This window comes from Cygnus olor, chromosome 2 (genome assembly GCF_009769625.2).
Source record: "Cygnus olor isolate bCygOlo1 chromosome 2, bCygOlo1.pri.v2, whole genome shotgun sequence".
NCBI classification, from domain to species: Eukaryota; Metazoa; Chordata; class Aves; order Anseriformes; family Anatidae; genus Cygnus; species Cygnus olor.
Window position 1 is genome coordinate 144,103,778 of NC_049170.1, and position 24,676 is coordinate 144,128,453.

At 33.7% G+C, this 24,676-nt stretch overlaps 1 protein-coding gene across 6 annotated transcripts in view; it reads right to left on the reverse strand.

The window, feature by feature from the left end:
* CSMD3 (CUB and Sushi multiple domains 3) overlaps nucleotides 1–24,676 on the reverse strand; it is a 710,416-nt gene that overhangs the window by 226,096 nt on the left and 459,644 nt on the right. For all 6 annotated transcript variants that reach the window (XM_040546910.1, XM_040546915.1, XM_040546914.1 and 3 more), the window contains 3 exons: nucleotides 16,833–17,002; nucleotides 7,540–7,696; nucleotides 2,763–2,954 (listed from right to left, as the gene is read on the reverse strand). In XM_040546910.1, coding sequence (XP_040402844.1) covers nucleotides 2,763–2,954; nucleotides 7,540–7,696; nucleotides 16,833–17,002 — 519 coding nt within the window. The remainder of the gene's footprint in view (nucleotides 1–2,762; nucleotides 2,955–7,539; nucleotides 7,697–16,832; nucleotides 17,003–24,676) is intronic.

The following is a 24,676-nucleotide window of genomic DNA, read 5'->3' on the forward strand; positions in this document are numbered from 1 at the left end:
AGTTTTATTTTGATTTAATATCACCTAAAATATTTAGTTGACAGATTTGTTATGATCTGTGAATTTCCTGATAAAATGTAATTGAAATCATACTCTTGAAGGATTTTCCTGAAATAATAAAAACACTTTTTTAGAGACAGGTGGCTTTTCATATCTTTTTAAACATTCTGCCAATCTGTTAATTCCTAAAATCTTTTAAAAATAATTAAAAATAAAATAGTAGTTATTCAACTCATATGATAGGATAGTCTATTATTCTTCCAATGGAGTAAGGGTATAAATAAATTACACAATAAAGAAAAAAGTGTTCATTGGCAAAAAATGAAATAAAAAAATAATTACATTTTGTCCAGGACCATCGAACAATGGTAAATTTATGAATTCTAATTTTCACAGAGGATTACTGGTTTGTTTTTTATTGGAATTTTACAAGGTCCCTCTCTCCCCAGTGGTTTATTTACTCCTCTTCAGCAAGTTACAGCTCCCTAGTTTTGCTGGTTGCTGACTCAGCCATGACAGTAGTGACTTCTCAGAAAGCAGAATCCTCACAAGTGGCAGTGAGAAGTAACAGAGCAAAACACCTTTTATCTTCCTTCTCCAGTTTGCTCACTGTGAAGACAATCCTAATCAAGAATCTTAATTCTCTCAGAATATCAATTTTAGAGATTCAAGGATTTCAAGTTAAAGGAAATATTTTGTAATCTTTATATCTTCTTGCAAATTCAGTGGATAGTACTCTGTACTATGTTTACTATGTTTAAGATTTATCATTACTAGAACTGCTTTTTTTTTTTTTTTTTTTTTTTAAGTGTAGTTGTGCCTCATGTTTTGTGATTTTGCATCACACATGGTACTGTGAACTGGATGGATAAGTAACTTCTTTTAATATCAGACTACATAGATGTGTTCAGAATAACATTAATTTAAAACTGAACAAATTTACACTATAGAGTGGTTCACGTTCTAAACAGGTTCATCTACACAAAACATTTAGGACTAATTATAATGTAGTTTTCACAAAGAGTCTGGTGACAGTGCAAAAGATGGTTGCTTAATTTCTTTAATTTTTTAAAAGACGGTGATCTGAGTTGGACAGTGAATCAGTATTAAAATGAAAAAGAATATGAAGACCATCAGGATATGCAGCATATCATCATTTTTAACAGAGGACCAGCCTCACCTGTGGATTTCAGTTTACTGAATTTTTTTGTTAGTTTATACCAATTCTGAATCTGATTCACTTCGTAATCCAAAGGTGGCCAACTTTTCAGTTATATGCATCTATGTTGGAGAGGGACAGCTGAATAATTAAATCCCAAGACAATTTGTATTAGTCATTTTCGGACTTTCTTCCAAACTTCCTTCTTCCAAGGGGACAACAGTATTTATCTCCTAACCATGAGCTGGTCTAGAGTTCCCCTTCCTGTAGCCCTTCTAGATGTAAATATATATGATGTTTCGAATATTTGCTTAGAATAAGGATGCTGAATCTCCCACAGTTGGTGAAAATAGTGCACAGTACACAAATAGATCATTAATCATTAGAAACGTGAAGGAATAGCTTTAGGCAGATTTACCTTGATCTGTTTTAAAATTAAGCGAGAACCCATTTATTTGTGTTGCTAAGGTGATATATCCTATGATTTTTAATGTTTAGTAATAGAATTGAAAATATTATTTATTGCTGAAACTTTCATTTTCAACTTTCTTGGACCATCACATTTTATCTTATATATATATATATATATATATATATATATAACTTCCATCATATGTTCTCTCTATGCCTCCTAGTTGCTGCTTGCACTTTTCAGTGCCATGCTTTCCTCCTAATTCTACTGTTTCAAATATTCCAAATAATGTAGAAATTAGTTATCACTGGGAATCTTCAAAGGCTTATCACAAATGTGGGACTTAAACATTTATTCTTTAATAACTACTTTCAGAGAACTGTTCGGTTCTTGTTTGTTGTATATATATGTTGTTTTATGAGCTTTATCTCTTGATAAAGATATGCCAAAATACATTGTTTTCTGTCAAACTTAAATCTGAGAACAAAATGCATCCCATCCCTTGCTTCCCCTATTCACTCATTCCTCATTTCCTCTAAAAGACGATGAAGAAAAAAAAAAAAAAAAAAAAGGAAGAGAATTCCTAGAGTAGTTTAGTCTTGTGTTATTTTTGCTTTCTCAAGAAAGGAATCGTAGGTACCCGCACAACTTATAGTTACTGTAATACTGTAATAAAGTGTATAATAATGTGTTGTTATTCATTACAGCAACATTACAGAAGTGATAAAAATACAATATGCCTCCATAGATCTTAGTATCTTTATGTTTTTATTTTAATTTATTTTGTAGTATTTATATGTAAATATATGAAAAGCTTTTTCTAGTGTAATGTTATTTAGATACAGTTAGGGAAAACTAATTTTATAACCCATCATTAAAATTATATGGTCCTGATTAAGCTTTTTATGTTGTCTATTTGCTGACTTTAACAAGACATTTACATACTAGAAATTTCATTATGCATATTTAATAATTACTGTTTTTTTCTTTCTTTCCTTTTTTAACCCCCAAAAAAGGTAACACCACTCACATAGACTTAGGTAAGGCCTAGTTAAATAGATCTGCCAAGATGCATGTATATTCATGTCTTTGCAAAACATTAGTATTTTTTTTTTTCCTTTTTTTTATATTCAGATAGCAGTTTAAGTAAAGAAAAAAAGTAAAAAATAAAAAAATAAAAAAGTATACTACCAATACATGATGGCAGAGGGTAGTCCCATGCCCTTCTTTCTCCAGTCATACACTTTAGAAGGCTACTTCCATGGAGTGTGTAACCTGGATTACATCCATAAATTATAGTGCTTCCAGCAAAATGACCTTGGTCACTGATTTTATATCCAAACTGTGGCACACCAGGGTCTTCACAATGTGAAAGCTCAAAACCTGCGGTAGGAATAACAAATTGTAGTTAAAAAATCAAACACATAAATACATTGATGAAAAATATGATTTTCTGTTTTCTAGCAGAAATCAAGTATTTTAGAATTCAGGCAGCAATATATTTAAGGTTTCTTTTCTGTTTCTAAATAGTCTAAGTAGGATAATTGTCTGTACCCCTCTGTCATACTTGAGAGTATAACTATTACCCTCAAGTTGAGCCTGCCAACCAAACTGTTGTAACATTTTTTTCTAAAAGCTCAGTTAAAGACTGAGGAGGGAATTCATGATAATTATCAATCAGTTCTGAAATGATATTATAATTTATAAAATGGTAGTTAAAATGACTGCCTGTTTATTTTGATGACATTCTAGTTTGTGAATGGACATTTATAGGCTCATAAACAAGCCTTCAAAGGAGATTTGTTATTGTGCACATTAACACCAGTGGCAGAATAGCACCTATGGCACCAAAGAAATAGTTGCATTCATAAATCCCTACCCTAATCCTGCTTTCAATAGTTTGTAAATTTAATCACTAAATGCAGGAGACAACAATGATGATGATGATAGAGTGAATTCAAGCCAAAGATTCGGACACTTTAGAGAATTAAAGCTGTGGAGCAAGACCTAGAATGACCAAAACATTATACATAAATATAACATTATGGGGAAACATATGGGGAAACATAACCTATAATTTGGGCAAAAGACTCTCTACTCCAAATAAGTTTCCTGTTATTAACTGGGAAGCAGTTCAAAACCTCTTTGTTCAAAACCTCTTTGTTCAAAAACAAATATATTTTAACAATATCATGCAGCTCAAACTGAGTGTAGCTAAAAAAGACACTTTGTGTCAGTTTGACATTCCTTTATGTAGCTGACATGGGAGCAAACGAAGGGCTTTTCATATCTGCATTGTTCATTGAAATCATTTACACAGTATTTGTCCAGCTGGCCAACAGTTGGTACAGTCGGTAGCCTTTCATCATCTCTCCTCAGGTACTGAATCATTAGTACTGATTGGCTGAAAAAAAGTTCAGTATTTTATTTTATAGACAAAATGGCTCAGGTTGGATACGTCTGTTTGCTCACATGAGGAAAAAAGTAGGTCAAATGCTATGTCTTCACAGTTCTTCCTTCAGCTCATTTCATGTCTCGCTGAAAATCGCTTACCTCCTGAAGAGCCTCCACAACCTCTGAGCTGAACTTTTATCAGTCCTAGCTGAGATATTGTTTCCCAGTATAGACCACACTGCAGAATCTCTAGAAGAGGCTAATGTGAAGCCCATTCGAAGAACCTTTTCTATATTGCCAAACTATATACTTATTGACCAGTTAGAATTTCCTGTTTTCTAAGAGAAAATGTTGATCATAGTGTGTGAAAAGAAGTTAAAATGTCTTGATCCCTGAGATGTCCTCATATCTGGACAGCCTACTTATAGATAAAGCACAAAAGTAGTCCTTTTGATTGATCACTTCCTTCTTAAGGATGAGGAGAAAACAAACAAACAAACAAACAAACAATGACAACAACAAAAAAAACACACGTAATTCCATTGCCTAAGCATAGGTACTAGCAGTGTTTCAGGTGCCCCAAGTGTAGGAACTACTGGAGAGAGTCCAGTGAAGGACCCCTGAGATGATTAATGGACTAGAGCATATCTCAGATGAGGAAAGGTTGAGATAGCTGGGGCTATTCATCCTGGAGGAGAGAAGGCCCAGGGGGTCTTTAGCCATGTGTATAAATCTAAAGAGAAGGAATATAAAAGAATTGGAGTATACTTTATACGTATGGGATTAAGTTTTTTTCATTGTAGCCCGTATGGTGCTGTGGTTTAGGTTTACCAAACCGGTGTTGATAGTATACCAAATCTTTCTGCAATTGCTAAGCATGGAGGCCTTCTCTGTTCCTCACTCCGCCCCACCATGGAGTAGGCTGAGGGTGGGCAAGAAGTTGGGAGGGGTACAGCCAGGACAGCTGAACCCAACTGACCAAAGACATATTCCATTCCACATAGTGTAATACTGAGCAATAAAGCTATTTTTTATAATCTTTCCAAAAGAGGTCACTGTTCAGAGACTGGCTGGGAACTGGTCTGTTTGTGGGAGGTGATGAGTGAACTACCTTTACACTGCTTTTTGTTTTTCTTTTTCCTATACAACTCACTCCAAAAGTTTTTCTCACTTTTGCTCCTCCAGTTCTGTCCTATGTCAACCATTCTGTAATACTTTTGTACCAATATTAGGTGGGCAATATTACAATTAATGAAGGGAGTGCAACTGTGATAATCAATTCCGTGCTATCTGATCTCTTCTGTTAAGGGGAGTATTTGTGAAGTAAGTTATTCATCCTATTTAATTTAGGATATCTAAGAAACTAGCATGTATCCCATGCAGTTTCCCAGTGAAGTACATATTTACAAACGAAGGTTCAGCACAGTTCAGACTAACAACTATTCATTCAGGCTAGGAAAGTATATTCTACAAAAACACTAAGAATGCATTAGTAAGTACTCAAAAGTCAGGAAATGTTAATTATAACATTGAATTTACCTATATAAATAAGATAAAATGAAATACTGTGACACTTGCATAGTGACACAACACTGAAGAGACCTATTTTTAATCATACAGTACAGTTCTATAATATCACAGGCATATTTACATGGCATATTACATGGCATATTTGAACATCTTTGACCTCAAAAATAATTACATACCTTTGCAGTATCTTGAAATATTTTACTTTCACTCTGCTAGACTTAAAATAGTTTTACGAGAATTAGTTTTAAAAGAATGACAGAGATGTTTTTGAAAGAAAGTATTTTGAACAGGTGAAAATGAATGACAGAGGAAGAAAGAAGGATGATGACATAGAATTGCCTCATAAGACTGTTCTGCATGCTAAAACCTGTTTTATATAGGTGAAGGATAATTCAGCAATGACAAAATTATACATAAAAGAAGTCACATAAACTATGTGCCAATAGACACATGTAACTATATACATTTTCAGAAGTTGCCATGTGATAAACAAGATGAATATAGCTGTTTCCTGTATACACTCTAAGCCACAGATCTGAAAAGATTTAACCTCTTCTACTCTCTATAGTTTAGTTTTGTCAATTGACATAAAGATAAAAAAGATTTGTTTGGAAAGTTTCTTAATCATTTGGATTCCAAACTGGACTGTTTTAAACAATAATCCAAACTCAGAAATTGCTAGTCTAATGCAAAGTTTGTATTGTATGTGAGACTTAAAATAAAGAATTTATTTTACATATAAAAAGTCTTTATGAAACATTAGGTTTCAAATTTAAAACTACTCACCTGCTTAAATACTTTTATGTGCTCGTACCCTTACTTGAAAATTATCCTACTGTTTCCTCATCATTTCCAAAACTGAAAAAAATTTCAAAATAGCCCTCCAGAAAAACACAGGGATTTAAGTATCATACTAGACAAAGCACTCTGTTTAACATCTTTGTCGATGACTTGGACAGAGAGATCGAGTGCACGCTCAGCAAGTTTGCTGATAACACCAAGCTGTGTGGTGCGGTTGACGTGGTAGAGGGAAGCAATGCCATCCAGAGGGACCTGGACAGGCTTGAGAGGTGGGCCTGTACAAACCTCATGAAGTTCAACAAGGCCAAACGTGAAGTCCTGCACCTGGACTGGGGCAATCCCAAGCACATATACAGGCTGGGCAGAGAATGGATTGAGAGCAGCTCTGAGGAGAAGAACCTGGGGGTGTTGGTGGATGAGAAGCTCAACATGAGCCAACAATGTGTGCTTGCAGCCCAGATGGCAACTGTATCCTAGGCTGCAACAAAAGAAGCAGGGACAGCAGGTTAAGGAAGGTGCTTCTCCACCTCTGCCTTGCTCTGGTAAGACCCAATCCGAGCTCTGGGGCTCCCAGCACATGAATGACTTAGACATATTACAAGGAGTCCAGAGGAGGGCTACAAAGATGATCAAGGGGCTGGAGTACCTCTCCTATAACTGGGGTAGTCAGGGTTTTTAAGCCTGCAGAAGAGAAGGATCTGTGGAGACCTTATAGCAGTCTTCCAGTACCTTAAGGGGGCCTACAGGAAAGCAGGAGAGGGACTCTTTGTCAAGGAGTGGAGGAGATAGGGTAACATTTTTAAACTGAAAGAGGATGGATTTAGATTAGATATTATGAAGAAATTCTTCACTCAGAGGGTGGTGAGGCACTGGCACAAGTTGCCAAGAGAAGCTGTGGGTGCCCCATCCCTGGAAGTGTCCAAGGCCAGGTTGGATGGGTCTTTGAGCAACCTCATCTAGGTAACCCTGTCCATGGCAGAGGGTTGGAATTAGATGATCTTTAAGGTCTCTTTCAATACAAACCATTCTATGATTCTATAATTCTGTGATACCCTCAAAGCAAGATTTTAGTATGTTGTTTACAGGAGTTTTTGAGACAAAATTATAAAAGTAGTTTAGTTTGATGAGTGGAGAGTGATTTGCTGTTGATTTTATCGTTTGACTTTGGACTGCATTTTTATCTTATGAATTTTCATTCCTTCAGAATCGTAAAACTATTATTATTATTTTCTCAAATACTTACTGGTATACACAAGTTGAAAACCTTCATCAGTGCCCTCCACGTCTGAGTTAAATTCCAACCATAAATGATTTGAAGTACTACTTAGTGTCAGTCCTCTTAATGATGCGCCAGTATATGCACCCAGCAGGTGAGCAGTGTTGTCTTTGCCATCATAGATCTGTAAAACAAATACGACATTTACAGTTACTAAAAAAATAAATGCTTATATTTGATTTCCAAAATAACTTAGTACATTTCAATTAAGTGGGAGGATAGCTCTGCCAAGGGAGATATATTGCTAGTCAATCCAGAGTACTCTTCAGATATGCTGTTTGCCTCTGTTCAATTAAGTTGATTTAATTGTGGTTATTTTTCAAATGCACAATGTGAAATATGTCAGGTTTTTTGTTGTTGTTGTTTTGTTTTTTGGTTAAAAATAAAAGTGGGCAGAGTTGCCATATCAGCTCAATGTTTTTGAACATCTGTGTTTTCTCTTACGCTGCCAATACTGTAGTGCTGGTCAGAGACTATCAGCAAACAACTGTTTTGTGTTTTTTGTGTATGCCTCAAGTCACTGAGGTGGCACAACAGAAAAGCTAACATCTCCCCAGTTTTGACTTATAAAATAAACTTCTTTTTTTTTTTTTCCCCTGTGTAAAGAAAGAGGTTTAAATATAGCTAGAAAGTAAAATGAGACTAGGAAATAAGAATAAAATAAATAGAATAACTGCTTCTGTAATTTTAAAGAGTAATGTAATATATATGTATATTGGAATACAGAATATTTATTATTTATTTTTCTTCAAGAGTTGAAATGGAAAGTTCTATCAGACTACTAAATATATAAAACAATCTTTTAATAATACTTAGTAAATTTCCTCACAAGTTTTGTTGCTCTAAAACATCACTGGTCATTGCATTCCTGTAATTCTTTATAATAGTTAAGCTATAATTTAACAGTGGTTGCTAACCCAAGCACTATATCTTGTAGGATTTGTTTATTGACTTCTAATAATCACTAAAACTTTGAAAAATGGGCATTAAGAAAAACTCTTGCAAATCTAAAATCTGAACTCTAAATAAATTTCAAGTTGCAATACAGGGAGGTTATAAAGCTTTTCTAAATAAACATGGAATTGTCTCCAGTTCTAAATAAGATCTAATTGTATTAATTTGAAATGTAATCAAAGCTTGCATTTGTAAACAGGAATTTATACCAGAATAAAACCAAAACAAATACACCAGCAACAGTAGTAAGGCAACAAAGTGAATATAAACTATGATTTCTGTTCCCCATCTGTCTGACTTGTATACTTAAGTTCTATCTTGCAGAAATTCTCATGTTTAGCAAAAAGAAAGACTTTTTATTTAATGATATGCTAAAATAAAACAAGTCATTTTTAGCCACCTCTAATCAATAACCAATTGTACAGCAGTTTAAGAAGCACTGCCAAATGACTTGGCATCATTCCTTGGTTTTACTGAAAGAAGCAAATAAATTCCAAAGAAATATCACACTTAAATGGTAATGTCTTTACATGGAGAGAAAAATAAGAAATTAAAGCAAAACAAGGTACAATTAATGGTTATCAAGTAGAAAGTACCTTAAAAATATATGCCATATATATGTCAAATATATGCCATTCCCTCAGGTCCTACCACTGGTCACCAGAGAGCAGAGATCAGCGCCTGCCTCTCTGCTCTCCCTGGTGATGAAGCTGTAGGCTGCAGTGAGGTCGCCCCTATATTCTCTTCTCTAAGCTGAACAAACCATGTGACCTCAGCTGCTACTCATAAATCTTGCCGTGTAGAATTTTCGTCATCTTTGTTGCCCTCCTTTGGACACAATCTAATACTTTTATATCATTCTTATATCGTGGCTCCCAAAACTGCACACACTATTCAAGATGAGGCCAAACCAGTGCAGTTACACGAACTATTCTTAAAGGCTTGCCAGAACTTCCCAGAAGACACTTCATGATACAAATTTTCTTCACATTAGTTTCCCCACACGTACTCTATTGCCAATTTTGTTAGCTGTACTACCATATTAAACCTTTCCCTTTGACACTGCTTATTGTGAACAGTGGAATTTCTTCAATGTTAACAGTAATTCTACTTTATGGACTAACTAGATGCCTCACTCTAAAATATCTCCAAGCCTATGTCACTTCAATGAAGGAACAAAAATTAAAGTGCTCTAACACTTCTGAAACTCTCATTCTTTGTATAGGAGAAATACTTTTAGGTGAGGGAGAGATGTGATTCATGTGAATATGAAATTTAGCCTTTTTTTTTCTGACTTTTAAATATCCAAAGAACATATATGCCTCTTCTTGTGACAGTAGGAGCTCCCTTAGTGCAATAAATGGATGCATTTTTGCAGTATAATTCTTTATTTAAGTCACATTGTCTTTCTTACAATTCATTCAATTATTCTGAACTAAATACAGATTTCTAGATCTAATTTAAATGATATCATTTATCCATTATATTCCAAATCTACCATTTTTAATAACGTATTTAAGTTGCAAAGAAAGTCATAGCAGCCTGCATTCTTCTGAGATTTGCAGACCCAGCATTGTCTTTCCAACCTTCCTAACATAGATGGTCATTTTGTTTAAGATTTTGAATGAGTTTGTAATTCAGCATCAGAATTTGATCCAGAGGAAAATCTGATTATCTGGGGATTAAGATGGCATTATCATCTTATTTTTAATATAGGAACATTCATTTTCATTGGCCTTACCAGCACTTTGGGGTTTGCATCACTTGGGTAATGTATGGCCCAGGATAATCATTACAAAATATGAGTTCATTGGTTGTATTTTCCAATGTCATCCTGTAGCACTAATGCAAAGATAATTGATCCATGACTGTATAATGTATGAATAATCCAATAACAAGCCTTTCAGAAAACAGGATCCAAATTTATCAGGTATTTAAAGGCCTGATTTGTTAAATGATTAATTCATACAGATGAGCAAAAGCACAGAAAAAAATGCATTATTATTCCTAATATCATAATGCTACTTTGAAATATTACAGAGGAGGATGCTAGCAGGGAACTATGTCTATATAAATGTAATTTTAACTGAGAGATGTACAGTTTATTTGGGGGGAGGAGGAAGGAGGGCATTTTGTTATGCTTTCCAGGGACTCCATTATAAATAAATTTAAAATGGAAATTAATGTTTGTTTGTTTTTTTTCCATTTTTTTTTTCTACCAACTTATTTGACCTTAATGTGTAAAATTTTACCAAGGGAATAGTATAGAGTGAATTTATTACATTTGTGCATTTTAATCAACTTTTTTGAGGCTTGCCATTGAAACATAGAAGGCATATGGATATGAAGATCTGTGCATTTATAAAGAGAAGAAACAACATGAAATCAGCATCTCAGAGCTGAGGCTGTCAACACCTTGTCAAATATATCATTTATATCACATGCAAATGGAAGCACTAATATAAAGACAGAATAGGGCCCATATGTTTCGACTTTCCTCTTCTGCATTTATTACCTATTTCATACTCACGTTTTCAGTATGATATTGCTAAAAGGATTATGATAGCACGCGCGGAAATTCTTAAAAAACAAACTAGAAAAAATATACAAACATTACCTCCCTTTAAAGTCTTTGCATAAAATCCTTCAAAAACTGAATGGTGCACACATTTCCAAGCTATCCCACACACTAGAGAGCAAACAAATGCAGTAAAACTGAATTATACAAATTGTGCAGGCACACAAAATAAGAGTGCTGAGCCAAACGCTGGGGAAATTAAAACAAATATATAAATAATAATGCCAGTTCCCCTATGTGGTTTACTGACACTGTTCCCTGCCTGTTGCTGCACAGTGTTTTGAAAGAAGTTAAAAGATAGACTCTTTCATTGCAGTATCAAAAATAATTCTTGAAGTTATTTTTTGCCTCTTAGGTACAATCCCATCTGGCACATCAGCTCTCACTCTACATTTTGCCAAGCAAAAGCACATCACATGATCAAGGACAGTGAAAGTTGTCATTCACCGTAGAGGTCTGTGTGTGTGCTTAACCTTTCTCTCGCTCCTGCGTGTCATCTGCCATCTATGAAATGTAATGACATGCTGTTATACAAATTTTCAGAAGAACAAAATTATATTCAAAAACAAGGGCATTGTAGCGTTACAATAACAATAATTATTATGCTTTCATTATGATTTTTATATAGTGTTCTTCATGTTTAACTGTGGACTGGTTCTTTTTCTCCAATAGATATAACACCCAATTAGACAAAAATCTAGACTTACCATGAAACATTTTTCATCTAAAATGTTTCATCATTTTTCAACACCTAAAATGTTGATTCTTGACACTATATTTTTCTGCCTCACCCCTTAAGATCTTATTTCTTAGTGTCATTGCACACAAGATGATTTTCCATTTCTGGCAAAAATGAAACTCCTGAATCAGCGTGTGCTGATTTTGTTTCAAAAAGTGGATGAGTGGGTGGAATCACCCAAATTTTGAATGGTCTTCAGAAACTTTGAATGAAATGTATGCTATTTATCTTCAAAATGGACAAGTTTTTCCTTTTTCAATATTGCACTTAACTATAGTCTTCAAGGTGAGAGCAAAAGAACTCTGAATTTCTCAAAGCCAAATTTTTTATCTATTTACAATTCTTAAAAAAAAAACAAAACTTTATTATAAGACATTCTTGGTCAATATATCTACTACAAAGCAACAACAATAAACACCACCAACAATAAAATAAAATAATAATAATAATAATAATAATAATAATAATAATAATAATAACAATAATAATAATAATAAATATTTTCTTTCCATTTAAGTCCTCTTCCTTCTCTGGATATATTCAAGACCCGTCTGGACGCCTACCTGGGCAACTTGCTCTAGGGAATCTGCTTTGACAGGCGGGTTGGACCCGATGGTCTCTCAAGGTCCCTTTCAACCTCTACAATTCTGTCATTCATACATAGTGTTCCTTTCTTTAGGTTCATTTATGGAACCTGCCTGCATTTTTGTGTTTCGTTTGTTTTTTAAAACATTAACAGAAAACTACTCTCCTCATTAATCAGTACCACGCTTTTTTTTTTTTTTTTTTAATTTATGTTAAAATCTACTGAAAATAAAGAAAACAATCATATCTGTGTTCAGAATTCAATTTTAATGAGTTGTCTTTCTCCTGCTAAATTAGAAAATCATATTAGCGGATCTTTGACATAAAATAATTCTTTCTACTTTCAACTCATTTCAACACAAATAAAGCTTTCACCTACAACAATAAACTATTCAGACAAATAGGATAATGCCAATTCTGTTTCTTTCTGTACAAATCTGAAGAAATTGCTTACACCTAACAGACTACAGAGCTTAATGGCAAAAGCAGCAAATGGAGCTAAATGCAGGAAGAAAAGCAGATACAGACCTCATACTTTGGAAAACAAATATTCTTTTTCCTGCCTCCTACACAGGCAGGAAATTGTGGAAATATTTTAGTGCACAAACTCAGTTATCATAACAATTACAAAGAAGGAAACAACTGTTTTACAGTTTCTAATATTAATATTTAATGGGTTGGCATATAGTGACTATACACATCTTAAATTCTCATATCCTTTCATGAAACTTTCATCAATAGTAAATTAATATATGACAGTACCAAAAGCAGGTGATAGCCCTATAAACAACAACAACAATAAAAGGAACTTTGTATTTCCTGTAGCTCAAAAAAAAAAAAAAAGTCATTAGAGAGCTAGAGCTGTTACAGCCATAAGAGAATTTCATACTAAATGAAGCAAATGAAAAACAATGATATCTTCTGAATCCTTTGTTCTATACCAGTTCAGAATTGATAAACGATAGCTCCTCCTTCTTCATCGGGCAAGTAACAGCAAGGGTGATGATTTATTTGTGTCAAATATGTTTCCCTCTAATGTGGGATTCCCCAGTCCAACTGTTTTATTGTTTCATTCATGGTGCTCATCAGGCATAAATTTGTTCCACAGTCAGTTAATTTACATGGTAACCAACTGACCCCGTGTCTTGATTAAACATGAGTACCAAAAATTTAGGAGAATATTCAGTTAATTCAGACTTTAAATGGAATCTATCTGCCTGGCTCTAGTAATCTAAAATATTAGCTCATAGAAATAGTATCTTTGCCAATTTTTTCATGTATTAAGTCTGAAGAATGGAGATTAATGCATTATCCATTTTTTCACCATTTTTTAGCTAAAAGACTGACATTGTATTGGGAAATATTATTGGATTGCTTTATTTTTGAAGCATTCATTTCCTTCAGGGAAAGAAAGCCCTGTCCTGATGTTAAATATCATTGTTAAATATCTTCCAAATGGTGAATTACTTGCACCACATCATTGTTTGCCTTACTTTTTTATTCTTGACTTGCCTCAAAGATTTCTGAGGGTTTGGCCAAGGCATTCATATTTATATACATTTACAAAGTAGTGATACAAATATTAAATAGGTGTACAGTATTTCTTCACTATTACTTATTCACATAAAACTAAAATTACAGTAAAACCCTAATGCCCTACTCCAGTAGTGAACAGTATATTCTTCACAGACAGAAAAATAGGCAAATTAGGAAGTATTTTCTCTTTTTTTCATTTTAGATACCAGCTCCATAAAAATAAGAGGAACTTCTTGTGAACGTCTTTAAAGATGTTTTACTGAGATTAACGTGAATCAGTCTAAGAGAATAAAAGCACATATGTGGATAATCAAGCCTGCATTCCTGATCTTGAACATATTAACAGAAAATACTAGTCATATTCCCAAGTCAAACATACACCAAACCTTACAGTGACTCTTTTTCAGAACCTGGATATGAGCAGTAATTCATAAGATGATAAAGATCAAAAGAAAAATTCAGAACTAATACCATGAAAAAAGTTCTGGAATGTGTAACTGATGCTTTGTACTTCCTGAAACAGGCACCTGGAAAAAGAGTCTGATGGGATTAAGGCAATTTGTAAAAGCTTCATCTGAGAGATTAGGCAAGAAAGGGTTCAACAGATATTCTTTCCCAGGGGTGGAGGGCCTCTTGCTACAATGTCACACAGACTGAAAAAAAAAAGATAATTATAATAGAGAGTACCTCTTGCATTTTTATTCATTTTTTATTTTTTAAATAGATTAGGAGGAACTTTGGCTCATTATAATTCAAGGCTGCTGATCTGAAATACAAAATACTCTAATTACTTTCATCTTTCAAAGATGCTACATTCATCTAACAGACACAGCCACAAAACACAGCAAATATTTCAGCCATTTACATCAGAGTGTAATGGCATCACCTCTTTTATGATTAAGTCGATACCTCTCCTAAGTTCTCATTAATCGAGTAGCAATATTAAAATGAAATTTATTTTATAAACCAATAAGTTAATGTTTTCTAGTTAAACATCTGTAGTGCATATGGTTGGAATGGCACTTAAGAAAACTTAAGTGAATAGATATTATAAAGACTGCATGTGTATTAAATGGTTAATGAAGATTAAAAAAAAAAAAGGAAGAAAAAATCTTTGAACTGCTTGAAAGTTTGTATTTACATGCGAAAAAGTCTTGAGGAAAATGTATCCATAAACTTTTAATGGACAAGGATAAAAATGTGAACAGAGATACTAGAATAGTGATTTCCGGACACAAGGAGTCCAGTTCAAATATAAGAGTGGACTTCAAGTCTTATGCTAACGTTGGGTAACTTAAAGAACTTTCTGTAACTTCACTATTTTTTCTGCTTCACTGAAAAAGTCTCAGACTGAAAAATTACATATCAGCATATATGATTTGGATGTTTTACTGTTAACTAAAAAAAAAAAAAGCTTTTTTTTGCTGTTATTTATATGCTAACGAATACTAAGACTTTCAAATTATTTTTTCCTTTATCAATTGAAACATTGAAAGACATCTACTCAGTTATGATGCAAGCAATAAAACTAAACTAAAATAAATATACTTGTGCATTTTATTAACTAGTAAAATAAACTAATTAAACTAAAAGTTAACTAATTAATGTGCATTTTATTCTGTTAATATTTGCTTTGTTTTGCCTTTGTTTTGTTTCAATACAAAATACTTATTTTTATTTAAAACCATATTTAATTTTGTACATAGCTTTTTCTTGCTGCTGATTTCATTTTCATTAGTTTGCTTAGGTGTGCTTATGCCTTAGCCATAATTAACTTCTTTTTGAAGTGCTTATGTCTGGCAACTTATGACAGAAATCCTAACCTAACGCTTAGATGACTGAAGTTGATAAATCCCAGCACCGATTCTTAGAGATAAATCTTACCATAACCCTTTTTATTTTGATAATTAAATAGCAGAATCTGGCAGAAAAACAGTTTTTATTAATCAAACATGATTGGCATGGTACTCTTACTCCTTTGATTTCTGGGGGGCATATTTAATTAAATTGAGTATTCTGAAAAATTAGACAATAAGTTCATCCCTTCTTATTGCATTTAGATTGCATGTGCTAAAAGACACCTTGATCATCATCAACTTTAAATATATAGTTGGCTAAGCAATATATTAATTTGGAAATATGTACTTGACAAATACAATAATAACATCAAAATGAAATTAATGTTACTGAATTTATGAAGGGCAGTAAGTCTATAAAATTTGGAAAGTTCTAATATCCTTTTTTTCCCCTTTGGTTGTTTTTCTTTGTTCAAAAACAAAACAAACAAACAAACAACAAACAAAAAATAAACTGCCTTCACATAAAATTGCTAGTGATTGTCATTTTGCAGGAGATGCTACATATCAAAGAAGATCAGAGCCATTTGAAGTGTAAACCTCATGTACTGCAGTATGTGACATTGTATTAAATTAAGTTTCTGTGTGCAACAGCTAGGGAAAAAATATTATGATTATATCACAGAATAACTAATGAAGATACTGAGGAAGAAAAACAGAATTTACAAAAAAAATGTAATTCCGTTCAAAGATGAATATTTAATACTAAGAATAGAATACAAATACAAGTTAAGGCAATACTTGGTTTACAGTTTCAATTTCTTGGTTTACAGTTTCAATTTCCTTTTTTTAAATATGTATGGTCTGAAAAATGCATGTTTTAAAGAATAGATTATGGAAACATCTGAGGTTGCCTCATTTTTAAATCTTTAGAGATAGAAATGGTTTAGACAAGTATTTTATAAGTGTTTAATATAACCTTACCTGATACTGTACAGACAGATAAAATTCAATGGTATGAGGCACTAAAAGCTTTGAAACAACAACAAAAAGCTACACAAAGGCTACCTACCTTAAGAACATCTCCTTGGGCTAAATGAAATGTTCTGGCAGAAATATTGATTCCTTTTCCTGCTTGTACCTGAATGCTATAAATACATTCATGGTTGTTTTCATAGTTAAGAGGATAATTGGGGGACAGTAAGATTCCTTCATTATTTGTCGTGGAGGCTCCACATTCAGCTGCAAGTAAAAGGAAATGTTAAGGTATATTTTAATAATAATAAATAAATAAATATCTTGAGTAATGGTGATAATGGGAATGTTAATGTAACCTAATTCACATTAGTAATGCTTATTGATATCATAAATCTAGCTGTTAACATACATTCATGGTAGTGACTGAAGACTACAAGACTACATTTCTAACATCTTATAGTACTTTAATAAATGTGTGTTAGTAATATGAATAGTTATAATTATGTTAATGGCACATTCTATAATGCTAATGTTTTAAAGGATCTTTCTTGAATTTTGTTTTGGAGGAAATATATTTTGTATTTATTAAAGCTTATTTCTCCAATATAGAAATTCATAAAGACATATAAATTAAAGTGAAAGTAGCCTAGAAGTTTATATATGCATATATTTATTTATACACACACAGGTATATATATATATACCTGCAGATATACACATACATGCAGATATAGACATATTCACACACAGATTAATGATAAAAAAATCCCTAATATCAATTTACTAACATTAATATCATTTAATGCATAGAGTAAAAAAAGAGTTATTCTAAATTTACCAGCTAAACCAAAGTCATTAATAAGTAGAAAAACAGTAACTCGCAGAAATAAACAAAAAAAGTAAAGAAAAAGGTATGAAATGTGTATAAAAGTCAAAAATAAAAATGGGAAGGTGTTTTGAAGTAATACCGTAATAATTCCAAACATGAAAACTTTAATGGAGGACTTTGGTGATTGATTTTATCACGGAAAACACAAACATGAAAAGTTCTGAGAAATCCACATTAGGCATTAATAGCTAGCTTTCATTTACTATAAGATTTCGGAGTACTTGCATAATTTTAATTAAATTATTTTGAGCATTGAAGTACTAGGCGTATTAAATGATGACTGACAAATTACTACAATTTGTTCCTTCCCTTTTTATTTAGTCCTTATAAATAGTCCATATACTGCACGGACAAAAGCAGTTCCTCTCTTTTGAATGGATTTAGATTCATTTTAAATTTAATTGTCGCATTGACTTTTCTGGATTTGTTTTCGGCATTACTTCAATATTCCGGTCACTAGTTTTAGCCAATAATATAAGAATGCATCCCCAGTTGTTTTAACTTGGGGAAATCATTAATTTATAACTTCACAGAATAGGAAAATGTATTATGTAAAACTATGTGATACTTTCAATGGGTTGAAAAATTATCTAAACAATCTACGATATCTATTTTAAGAGCTTTTATTTTTATTAGCAATTAGAATTTCTTCATGAGAGTGATATCCAGTATACTGAAATATATGTTTTGTATATTGAACTTGTATATTAAATGACCATTGATTAGTTCTTCAATATGCAGCTAAAAGAAACAACTTGCATAAAGATATATTGAACACGGAAGAAATTCTTGATGACTGTGTATACTTCAATAGGGTTATGTAACAAGTACTCAAATGATCCAGGTGTCATCATTTTGTCTTCAAAAACTTGGATTCACATAATCTAGGTACAAGTGGGAAGTGTTCTAGCCCACATGATAATTTCTTTCCTTTTACTGTCAAATAAATGGGTATTTTCTGCTCTGAAGATGCATAGGTCAGTTTGAATTACAGCATGTAGGAATGAAATGACTATAATTCCATTTGAGGTATATCCTTTCCCACTTATGAGAGAGAGATGTCAAAAGGCACAAGATTTGTACTATTAAGTTGATCAAACAATTCTGTTTCTGTCAGAACTGTAATTCAAAGCAATTTTTTCAAAAATCCGAATGCAACAGTGAACCAAATGTTTGCTCATTTTTAACTGATATTTGAGAACCACTCAATATTTTCTGCTAAAATAAGGAAATTGCTCATATCATTAAATTTATCAATCTGATTGTACTTTTCTTAACACAGAGGAAGAATAAACACCCTAAGATGCTTGGAACACATCATATGTGGCCTCAATCCTCAAGGCAGCAGAAAAGAAAGGAAGTGTAGTAACAGTAATTTTGAAAACTGAAGTATAAAAGAATTTATCCCATAGTATTCAATAAAATCACTATATTTCCCAGGAAACACGTACAATGGCCTATAACAGTACCTTCTTTTGTACACTTCTGAGATGCATTCTTACAAAATCAGTTATTCCCTTGCTTCTCTACTTGCCTTCTGTCAGTGCAAATTATGACTCAAAACAAAAAAGCAAAAGTATAACTCTAAATAAGCACAGAATCAAAAAGAGAAGATATGTATCTAATATAAGATTTTCCAAACTAGTTGCTTCTATCTGCCAGTTTACACTTTGACTTGTAAAGCTGAACAGTTGTTTTGTTCAAAACTATACGCAACTTCAAGTAAGATATGGCTATGTTCTATTCTTTGATGTTAATACTATAGCATAAAGCAACACAGACCATAATGCCTCCACATGTAGTTAAGCACTGAGTAAAGAAAGGATTAGGGAAAAAATATTAAGTGAAATCTTAAGCTTAAAATGAATACAAAAATTAAACAAATGTAGTTTGTTTAAAGAGTTTGGAAAAGAATCTTAACAGGTGATAAAGAGAGAATGTCGAAAAAAAGACTAAAGAAGCAAACTGTGATAAAATGTAGGGAAAATGTATAATCACAGAATCACAGAATGGCTGAGGTTGGAAGGGATCTCTGAAGATCATCTAGTCCAACCCCCCTGCCAAGCAGAATCACCTAGAATGCATGGTGCAGCATGGCATCCAGGCAAATTTTAAATATTTCCAGAGAAGGAGACTACCTGACCTCTCTGGGCAGAAGGAAAAAGAAGGAAATGTAGAAGGCAGAAAAGGAAAAAGGAAGTTTTTTCAGAAACCTTTTTTTTTTTCTTTTTTTTTCTTTTTTTTTCTTTTCTTTTCTTTTCTTTTTTTTTTTTTTTTTTTCAGAAGTAAAGGAGAAATCACACGGGAACAAGAAGACTATGACCATTCTTTAAAGTATACTTAGAGCTGTATCTATTGCCAAACATTTCTACGTTGACTTAATGTTTCACTGTCATAGTATTCTTTAGCAGTACTCAATAGAGATGAAGGTCAAGTTGTTTTAAAGACAAAGGTTAAAAAAAATCTGCATATTTCAGATGAAATAAATTTAGCAACTGCCCTACATAGTTTACTTGTAGAAAAAAATATAATATATATATATATATTTTTAAAAAAAGGAAAATACTCCAACATTTATGTTTCCAAAAGACTTTAATTTAGCCTTATGTAAAGCATAAGGATGAACATTAAGGCGGAAATAAATCACTGTTTCTGAACTTTACCAGAAATACAGAATCAGTTCAGTATTAGAAAGGAAAATAAAAACAAAACAACAAAAAAATCAAAGACAAGTAATTAAAAATACTGATATAATGAGCTATTATGCATTACAGGAAAGAACTGTTATACTTTTTCTTATGAATGTACACACACTGCACATTTTCATAACAGAACGGATGAGTTTAACTACCAGTTATTAATGTATATAAATTCTGTAATTATGTAAAATTGTTATTGTAACTGAGAAATTAAATGCATCTGTTCTGGTAATACAACCATTTGAAAATAATTCTTCAATGAATGAGATATTTTTTTTAAACCCTCACCACTCTCTGAGTAAAGAATTTCTTCCCAATATAAACCTACCTTCTTTTAGTTTAAAACCATTACTCCTTGTCCTATCACTACGCTCCCTGACAAAAGGTCCCTAAAGTTAAGATGGATTCTGCTCTTGATAACAAAAATAATTGCAAAGGCAAGAAAAATATAAAGGAGAGTGGAAAATTATGATATTCAGTCTAGTTGGTGGCCACTATATAAAAAATGTCACAGCGATTTCTTTAGAATATTCTGATGGAAAGACACAATAGTCAGGTAAGTACTGTATTCAGGACATGCACATACATGCACATATATTACAACAGAATTATTTTTTCCACTAAAATGGCCAAATAAGAAAGAGTTAATTTGTAGAAACAATATTTACATTATTATTTTCCATAAGTAATAGTTCCAGTTCACAAAGACTTGGAGGAGTCCCACGTATTTTACAAAATATGCTTCTGTACCACAACCAACAATAAGAGGACAGAGAATAACATGACAAATGAGCTTCTTTGTTAGTATTAGAAAGGTAAAATATATTAACAAACATATGTTCTCTATCAGGAGAATTTTAACAAACAATGTACACAATTTGGCTTAAATTAATGATGAACATGAAAAACACCACAAAAACAGACTCAAGAACTGTTGGAACTTAGTGAAATTTTTAACTCAGTAAATAGGAGCAATTGAAACGTTTTGCAAAATATTGGGCTACATAAGAAATGTACTAAGTGCTTATCATATTATGATGCCATTATATTAACAGTTGGTGAGCCTTAAATGGCTGGATTTTGCATTGTTCAGGACTTCTTATCCCTGAAGTAAATAACAGAAATATGAGATATTCGTTAAAAATGACATGAGAGGTATTTAAAGGAATAAACTGACTTCTGATTGACAAAAGAAAGATTCGGATTAATTTGTTTTGAAAGGAATCAAAGATGCATTTACTAGTAATACTACAAATCTTAAGCTAAACATCATTCCTGTCGCCAAAACATTTCGTATCTTAAAACAACAACAAAACACAACCACAAATAACTCAATTAAAACTAACAGAAGCCTTTTCAATTCCAAAACATCAAAAGCAACATTTTGCCTTAAGTTTTATATATGCACAGTAATGGATAAAACACTGCTGGAAATGTGGTATAAGATGAACAGAGTGTATCTAATGGCTCTCCTGCTAACGGACCTTGAAATTACTGCCCACATATCAGTTGTAGAACCTTCACTTCATCAGTTACCTAATTGTGCTTTAGTTCAACACTGAATTTATTTTTTCTCACATAGAATATAACCTTTTTCACTCCCCAGGTATTCCCTGAAAAGCACATTCACTCATGTCATATACATAGAATCATAGAATCATTAAGGTTGGAGAAGACCTCCAAGATCATCTAGTCCAAGCATCACCCTACTACCAATGTCACCCACTAAACCATGTCCCTAAGCATCAGGTCCAACCTTTCCTTGAACACCCCCAGGGACGGTGATGCCATCACCTCCCTGGGCAACCCGTCCCAATGCCTGACTACTCTTACTGAGAAGAAATGTCTCCTAATTTCCATCCTAAACCTTCCCTGGCACAACTTGAGGCCATTCCCTCTAGTTCTATCACTAGCTATCTGAGAGAAGAGGCTGACCCCCAGCTCCCCACAACTTCCATTCAGGTAGTTGTAGAGAGCAATAAGGTCTCCCCTGAGCCTCCTCTTTCCAGACTAAACAACCCGAGCTCCCTCAGCCGCTTCTCATAGGACTTGTGTTCTATAGGCTTCGTAGCCCTTCTCTGAAGGGCTAGAAGGGCTTCGTAGTCCTTCTCTGGACATGTTCCAGGGCCTTGGTGTCTTTCTTGTAGTGAGGGGCCCAAAACTGAACACATGATATAAATGAATGGATTTGCCTGCAGATTTTACAAGCTTGTTTGTCTGCTTTACATAATTGTAAGAGATAACAGTTTCTTGGAAATGTGTATGACCTAAACATCAGAGACTCTGACCTTTGCAGTTTAGGACATACTGAAAAAAAAAAAAAAAAAGGACATAAAATGTTATATGGAGAAAAGTAACTAGATGTATCAGCTAAGCAAAAGAAAACTATTTTAAAGTCAGCATCTTCCAGCTAAGGTTGAGAGAAAATTATTATTATTATTATTTTTATTATTAACAATAACAATAATAATAGCAATAATAATAGCAATAATAATAATAATAATAATAATAATAAAGCATGGCCTTGAGAAAGCCAATGTTGGAAAAAGTTCTACACAGCTGGGAAGCTGACTAGATTATTTTCTTTACAAAGAAAATATATTGGAACTACTATGGATTATAAATTCTGACATGACTGCTACAGTGAAAATTAACGTAATTTAGCTACTAGGCAGCCTTATAAGAGAGGGAAGAAAAAAAAAAAAAAGTGGCAAGAGAGGAGGCCTGAGTGTACTGGGTTTACATGGTAAGGGGGACTGCAGATGTGGCCTCTGTGAGAAGTGCCCAGAAGCAGTCCAATGTCAGATAAGAGCCAGCTCCAGCTGGCTCCAAAGCGACCTGCTGCTGGCCAGAGCTGAGCCAATGAGTGAAGTTGGCTGTGCATCTGTGAGAGCAGATTTAAGAAAGGGAAATAACGGCTGTGACACAGCAGCTGGGCGAGAGGAGTAAGAAAATGTAGGAAGAAACAGCCCTGCAGACTCCACGCTCAGTGAAGAAGGAGGGCAGGAGGTGCTCCAGGCATGCAGCAGAAGTTCCCCTGTGACCTGTGGAGAGGCCCCTGGTGGAGCAGGCTGTCCCCCTGCAGCCCATGGGTCCCACAGCGGAGCAGATCTCCACACTGCGGCCCACAGGAATAGACTCCAGGCCACAACTGCAGCCTATGGAGAGCCCACAGGAGCAGGTGATCTGGCAGGAGCTGCTGCCCATTGGGAATCCATGTTGGAGCAGTTTGCTCTTGATGGACAGTCCCTGTGGTACAGACCCATGTTGGAGCAGTTCTTGAGGAGCTGCTGCCTGTGGGAAGCCCATGCAGGATCAGTTTGGAAAGGACAGCATCCCGTGGGAGGGACCCCACGTTGGAGCAGGGGCAAAGAGTGACCATGAAGGAGCGGCAGAGACAAAGCATTAGGGACTGTCCACAACCCTCATTCCCCATTCCCCTGCGCTGCTCGGGGGGAGGACATAGAAGAGGGTGGATGAGGGGGGAAGGTGTTTTCAGTTTGCTTTTTAGTTTCTCACTGTCCTTGTCTCCCAGTAATAGCCAATAAATTATATTAATCTCCCTACGTTGAGTCTGTTTTGTCTGTGATGGTAATTGGTGAACGATTTCCCCATCCTTATCTCAACCCTTGAGCTCTTTTGCATTATATTTTCTCCCCCTCTCCCCTGGAGGAGGAGGAGTGAAAGAGTGGTTGTGGTGGAATTCAGTTTATCAGCAGGGTAGAAACACCACACGAAGAAAAAAAAAAGAAGAAATATTGGCATAAGAAGACTTTTTACATTTCAATAGAAATAAAGGTAATTCCAAGAGAGCACAGTGTGTGTTGAATCTAAACACTGTTTTCGGTGATTATTATTAAATTCAAGCATAAAAAGAAAGCATAAAACTAAGGAAGGACTGTACTCTGACAGATCTTCAAGCATCTTCATTATTGTTCACCAGAAAAGTTTAATTTTATCTATTTTTTTTTCTTTTAAGCAGCAATTGCTCATTTTTTCTTGTCTGCAATGTAGTTACAGGGAAATTTAAACTGGCTTCTTAAAAGCTAACTGTGACATTCAAAATTTTAAGGAGCACTAGGCAGAGTCATCTGAATCAAGTCTAAATGCACTAGAATCAATTCAGAGACGTTACAACCCTACAAATGTACCTGAATTGTATATTTACTAACTTTCTGTATCACAAGCTGGAAACATATCCCTACACTACTGTTGAAAAGGTTGCCTACTCAGGACTAAACAGAGCTTAGATTTTTTTATCCTAGATAAATCTAAATGAACAAGTATTCAATACTTTCTTTAAGGATTTTGTTAATCTATTACTCAGAAGCAGAAAGATTTTTAATTTTT